Here is a 6,028-nt window from a genome sequence, read left to right as displayed (position 1 = left end):
CAACTTGGGAGCAGGAGAGTTATATTCTAGAGCATTATCCCCATCTTCTCCCTGGTGTGCCAAGGTAATAGTTTATGTTAAAACCTTACTCTTACCCTTTTCCTACACTAGGCACTCACATGAAATCTCGGGATAAGATTTTGTTTAAGGGGGGAGAGTTGTAACACCCTCGGTGTTACACCCTAAATCATTTACTAAGACACATCATGAGCATCATATTTCTGTGTTAGTGCATGCGATGGAGTGCATAGATGAAGCATTGCAATTAAAACCATCAATAAAAGTGTTAAACAAAAAGTTACTCCTTAACTCATACAGTTAACAAGTAGGGTTGTAAACCAATTTTTATTAAACAAAAACACTATAGAACATACATGTGACACTTAAATAAAGTTTGAAATATGAACTTTGTAGATGACACTGAAATACTTGCTGTTGAAAAATGATATTACTAACTAATATTTCTACTAGCCTAGAAATTGCAAATTAAAATCAAGTTCAGCTCAAAAACTTAGAAAAATTTCCAAATTTATCAACAGCTAGACATTGCTATGTTTAGCAAATTATTTTGACAGATTGGGCTAAGGGGTGGTATTATGTTATAGCTCGATTTGATAGTCTCATATACCATCTTGAGTGTAGCTAAGACCGTTTAGGTTTTGTAGCAACGGTTTAGTTGTGGTGGGAGCTTTAAAAACTGTGCACAGCACGTCGATGTGTCTTGAGCACGCCCACGCGCTGTCCATGCTCGGCTAGCCTTGCCGGCCGTCCGGTCTGTCGGGGGCGCTGCGGTGTGGGGCCGCCGCTGCTGCTCGCGCCGGGGTGGAGGAGAGCCGCCCACTCTCCTGCAACACCGCTGTGCCACCTCCATGGATCTCGCTCCTGCTCCAAGGATCTCGCCGGGGTGGGGGAGAGTGCCGCCAGATCTGCGGGCATTGGGGGCTCCCGGTGGGGGAGGATGCCGGGCGTTGGTGCGATGCGTCAGGGGACGAGGAGCGCGGAAGGGGTAAGGGGGGGAGCGGAGCGAGGCGTGCGGGATGGTTTTTTAGGCGAGCGGCGCATACAGCAGTGAGTGGAGCGAGACCTCTGGCGTTCCGGACATCTTAATTTTTCGCATTAGCATTATTTTTATCTTTTTTCTTAAGGTGCAAGCATTCGAACCCTATGAACTTCCTGCACCTGATCTCTGAGATTCCTTCTGATTCTTTGGAGTATATATGGAAGATACGTAACGCATTGTGCTATCAAGGGATCAAGCTGGATTGGACATGAAGGTTGTCAAATCGTTATGTTCGGTACAACTAAAGTTGTTGCATCCCTCTCATCCTCCCAAATACAGTAGTCGTTTCCATAGGCGAAGCGAATGCAGCCACTATCTTCTCAGAACAGCCTTAGAAACGCGTATAGACCACAATGGGAAGATGACGTGCCTGTCATTTGCTAAGCTAAGCCTCAAGTTCTGCGTATATCTTAAGTAGGCGTGTGTGTTTAGTTCGTAGGTTAGTGGTGTGTGTTAATTAGCGTGTAGGGTATGATGTGTCGGTGTGCATTTGGGCACAAGTTCAGTGTTCAGAGACCAAGAACCTATACCCATTGTTGATCACGAAAATTACACCTATGCGGCGTTCTCGGATTCTTTCCAAATGTTGCGCGTGAGTAACATGACCCTGCAGCAGCAGGTGTGCAGAGTTTTCTTCCATCAGATGACTTGTGAATGGCTGTCGCGATGATAGAACGGAGAACAAATCCATGTGCTCGTGCAGGCATGTCCTTCCTGAGCACAGTTTATTCCTTCTTATTACCACTGGACTCCGTACCACATAGTCCGACACATAAGATCCGTCCAATCGAATCAACCAACACAATGTTTCTCATCATGCACGCAGACGCAGGTTCACTCTGCGCCGCCCATTTCCACAACGATCTTGCCGGTGGCGTGCCCCTCGATGCTCTTCGCCCACGCCTCCTGCGCTCTGCTCAACGGGTACCTGGAGTCGACCACCGTCTTGAGCTTCCCCTGCCTCGTCATGTCCACCAGCCACTCCATCTCCTCCTTCTTGGGGATTAGGAGCAGCGGCACCAGCCTCTTCTTGGCGAAGGTCACCTTCTGCAGGAACGACTTGGCCGCCGCGGCGATCCCCGGGGTGACGTCGACGACCGTGGCCCTGTCGGCCAGAACCGGCGCGAACACCGACCACGGGGTGCCCGTCGCGCAGTGCGCCACCGCGTCGTACTTGGTGCCCAACGGGCTCCGCAGCGTGGCGCCCTCGGGGGTCTTGTAGTCCAGCACCTCGTCGGCGCCCAGGCCCCCGACGAACCCCAGGTTGCGCGCGCCGCAGGTGGCCGTGACGTGGAGCCCCGCCAGCTTGGCCAGCTGCACGGCGTAGTGGCCGACGCCGCCGGAGGCCGCGGTCACCAGCACGTTCTTGGGGCCGCCGTTGTCGGCGCCGGAGCCTCCGTCGAAGCTGCTGACCCCCGCGGCCTTGAGCTGCTGGAGCGCGGTGGACGCCGCCGTGGGCAGAGAGGCGCCTTCCGCCGCGGACACCTCCGGTGGCCGTGCCACCGTAAGCGACGCCGGCGCCACCGCGTACTCAGCTAGCCCGCCTCCAGTCTTCCACCAGAGATGGTACGTTTGTTACGTACTGCTCGATGGCGTATATCGCAGCATCGCTGCAATGAAATAGTAAATGGAATTGGAAGCGAGAATATTACCGCGAAGCTGATGGAGATGACCTTGTCACCTTGTTTGCAGTTGGTCACACCGCTGCCTAGCTCTACGACTTCGCCGGATATGTCTCCAACTGTTTTTGCCACGGCAACAATATCGAGTTCTCGCGTTATTACATTATACATGGTAAGGTGCGGAACTGCAGTAGAAACTGTATCGATCATAAAATTTGTAGGAGCAAAAGTATTAGAAGTCTTGAACATTGTCCAGGATTGGTATGATCAACACACGTTCTAGTGATGTTTGTAGATATCCATGAAGATATGATGGGTTCCACAAATGGCCAAATAGGGAAAAGCTATCTTTTCGTGCTGAAGCAAACAATAAATCCATACGGCGCTCGGGTGAAATTTGGCCGCGTCTCACTCGATCTCTCGTGGCCGTCTGATCTCGCTGTGAACGGAGAGAATCATACCTTGGTGAAAGGTGGGGGTGCGGGTGCAGGTGGTTCGTCTGATCTCTCGTGGGCGTCTGATCTATACTGTTCGCTTGATTGTTTCTATGGCTTATAAGCCGGTTGATGCTGTATTGTTGTGAGGGAAAACGTTTGATCTATACTGTTCGCTTGATTATTTCTGTGGCTTATAAGCCGGTTGATACTATTTTATTATGAGGGAAAAACACTGTATCATGACTGATAAACATGGCTAATACGATCAACATGGTTTTTGCTGCAGCTTTGCTTAATGACCATGACGCGATGGTAAGCGGTGGAGGGCAAGTGCATGCAGCTTTGCTGCAGGTGCAGTGCTTTGTTGCAGGTGCAGTGACTGCTTTGCTACAGTATGTATATTTGGGAGCAATTATATATTATTGTACCATATTTTACTATTTCTATTTAGGTGTAAGTTTTGTACTCGGTGTAAATTGATTATTCGTAAATAGGAATGGTCAGAATTATTCGTAAGCAAATCATTTCATTTGGTTTGGTTAGTTTGCTCATTTTTGTTGATATGCATTCTGCAATTTGTATTTCTTTCTGTTCTTTTCGAATTTCTTCCAATTTGCCTTCCATAAAACTGATCTGGTAATTTTTTTAATTGCAATTTGTATGTTTTTATATGATTTTCCTTTTGTCTTTATTTTATTTGCATTTTGATAAATAAATCTGTTTATTTGTTTATTTTCTGGTCCCTTAGATCCGGATCTTGTGGTTTCAGCAAATCGGGTGATTCATGGCTTCAAATCACTCGATTGCGTCTGGTTGGCAAAATAGAGTGATTTTTACCCTTGCTTCACTCGGGCATGAGGATGCTATAAATTACCCGAGTTTGTAGTAAACAGACCCGAAGCAAAAGCTAAGGGTAAATGGATGAGTTGCAACTGAAAAGTGGATTGGTTGGAAAGCAGGGCGCGACAATGCCCTTCCTATGTCTTATAGCTCATGGCTAATCGTCACCATCACATTTTCTTTTCAGGATCGGCATCGGTCACCAACTAGCGTCGCCGAACACGGCACCAGGTGGTTTAGGAATCTTGAGCAATAGCCAATAGCAATATTACAACAGCGCACTGGATTGATCTAAAATTGTTTTAACCAGTGTTCAGTTGCTACTTCTGAACTGCAAAAAAATAACTTCAACCTGTAGAAGTCTTTGCACTTTCATGTGATGTGGGTACTGAGGCAATCTGAGGCTACATAACGTACCGTTGAGACATGTGTAAAGTACCTGGTATGAACGGGAACTTCCTAGGCAGGAAGGGGCGGACCATGCCCTTCTGAATTTTCCAGTCGATGGGGTTGATGCTGGCCGCCTCCAGCTTGAGCAGCACCTCCCCCTTGTTCGGGGATGGGACCGGAAGTTCCACATGCTGAAATCAGGCAACAAGAGCATCAAGAAAAGCTCTTCGGTCTTGGCCACGAACGACAGGAGCAGCAGGTGGTTGGGTGCTGCTAGTGTAGTGTACCTTTAGGCCTTCTGCTCCTCCACCATACTTGTCGTACTGCAGAGCTCTCATCGTCTTCTTGGGAGCAGCCATGGCTTGGTGCTTGCTTCTATGCGCGTGGAGAGAGAGAGAGAGAGGTGGCTCCGCGGCTTGTACGCTGATGCTGATATGGTTGGTCAGTCTCAGGCGGTGTTGTGGACAGAAATGAGCCGGTTGCTTGTACTTCAAATATCAGCGGTGCATGGCTGTTAGCTTCAGCACCCAGTGCCGGCCCTAAGTTTTCAAGGGACCTAAGGCGAACTAATTACGACGGGCCCTCAAGACTGTATATGTGTGTTTAGTATAGATATATACGTATATCTAATTTCACTTGCAAAACAAAAACAAATATAATAATATATTCTTAATTTTTTATGGGAATATATTCTCGATTTTAACATATTTAATAATGATCGATGAACAACACTATTATGAACTTTGCCTAGACTGACATGAATGCCTAGCTGTTGCTGGCATGCTGCACGGTGATTGAGAGTTGAGAATTGAATCTTTAGACTTCAGGGCGTCACATGCTAGTGCTGATCCCTGAATCTGATGGCTGATGTTCGATGGCCATGGCCTGCTGCTGGTAGGATGCCAGGCTCCTGCTTGCTTGTTGCACGCGGCACGCGAGGGGCCATGGTGAATCGGCGATCGAGTAGTAGGCGCGGGCGGCGCATGCGTCACTGCAGGCGGCAACTGAATCACCAAAGCACACAAGACCAGACTAGCAGTAGTGGCGTGAGGATGAGTCGATGGATCATGGACGCGCGGACGTTTCATCTTCATACTGCTTGGGTCTTGCTCTCATCACTCATCAGGGAGGCCTAACAGCTAATGGTCTATGGTCTATGAGGGATTTGCATACCTGGTTTTGGGCCCCTGTTTGGGTCTCCGCGGTCGCAACCCGCCCCCCCCCCCCCCCCCCCCCCCCCCCCCCCCCGTAGGGCCGGTCCTGCTAGCACAACGGATGGTACGTACTTTTAAATTAAAATTGAAAAAAAAACTAGCAGGATTGTCCTTGCAAATAGCGCGGATGCTAACTTTTCAATGTGATATTCATATATTTTTTTGTTGGAATTTTTTACTTTTAGGGTAATTATTTTCTCTCCATGTGTTCAAATCTTTCTCTCATTTATTTTCCCACTCTTATCCCGTGGATGTGCATTTTTTACCGACATCAAATCAACCTCTCATTCACTACTACACATTAATATTTCATTGTCGCCACTTTCACTATCGTAGCGATAGAAACGACGATGTTATTAGTTCCACCGCCGGTTGGACCGATAGCGAGGCCTCCTGAGAAAGGAAACCGGTAGTTGAAACTTCTACCACCGACGGGTTAACAATAGAAGCGACAGTGATATTTTC

The 6,028-nt window shown here is 48.1% G+C and overlaps 1 protein-coding gene across 1 annotated transcript; it reads right to left on the bottom strand.

Annotated features, from left to right (window-relative positions):
* Positions 1–1,191: 1,191 nt before the first annotated feature.
* Positions 1,192–4,818, bottom strand: LOC136542122 (chloroplast envelope quinone oxidoreductase homolog). Its single transcript, XM_066534414.1, has 4 exons — positions 4,637–4,818; positions 4,399–4,540; positions 2,713–2,801; positions 1,192–2,611 (listed from the first exon to the last, which is right to left on the bottom strand). Exons 1-4 carry the CDS (start codon positions 4,706–4,708, stop codon positions 1,895–1,897), a joined length of 1,020 nt encoding a protein of 339 aa, XP_066390511.1. The 5' UTR covers positions 4,709–4,818; the 3' UTR covers positions 1,192–1,894.
* Positions 4,819–6,028: the final 1,210 nt, after the last annotated feature.

This window comes from Miscanthus floridulus, chromosome 3 (assembly GCF_019320115.1).
Source record: "Miscanthus floridulus cultivar M001 chromosome 3, ASM1932011v1, whole genome shotgun sequence".
Taxonomy (NCBI): domain Eukaryota; kingdom Viridiplantae; phylum Streptophyta; class Magnoliopsida; order Poales; family Poaceae; genus Miscanthus; species Miscanthus floridulus.
Note: the sequence above shows the minus strand (reverse complement) of the source record. Positions and strands in the feature narration are given on the sequence as shown.

Bases quoted from the DNA above. Each gene is read 5' to 3' on its own strand.
- LOC136542122 (XM_066534414.1), bottom strand. From the start codon at position 4,708: ATGGCTGCTCCCAAGAAGACGATGAGAGCTCTGCAGTACGACAAGTAT. The intron at 4,541-4,636 runs GTACACTACACT...GCCTGATTTCAG, and splicing joins GAGGAGCAGAAGGCCTAAAG to CATGTGGAACTTCCGGTCCC. The intron at 2,612-2,712 runs GTAATATTCTCG...CTCTGGTGGAAG, and splicing joins TCATCTCCATCAGCTTCGCG to ACTGGAGGCGGGCTAGCTGA.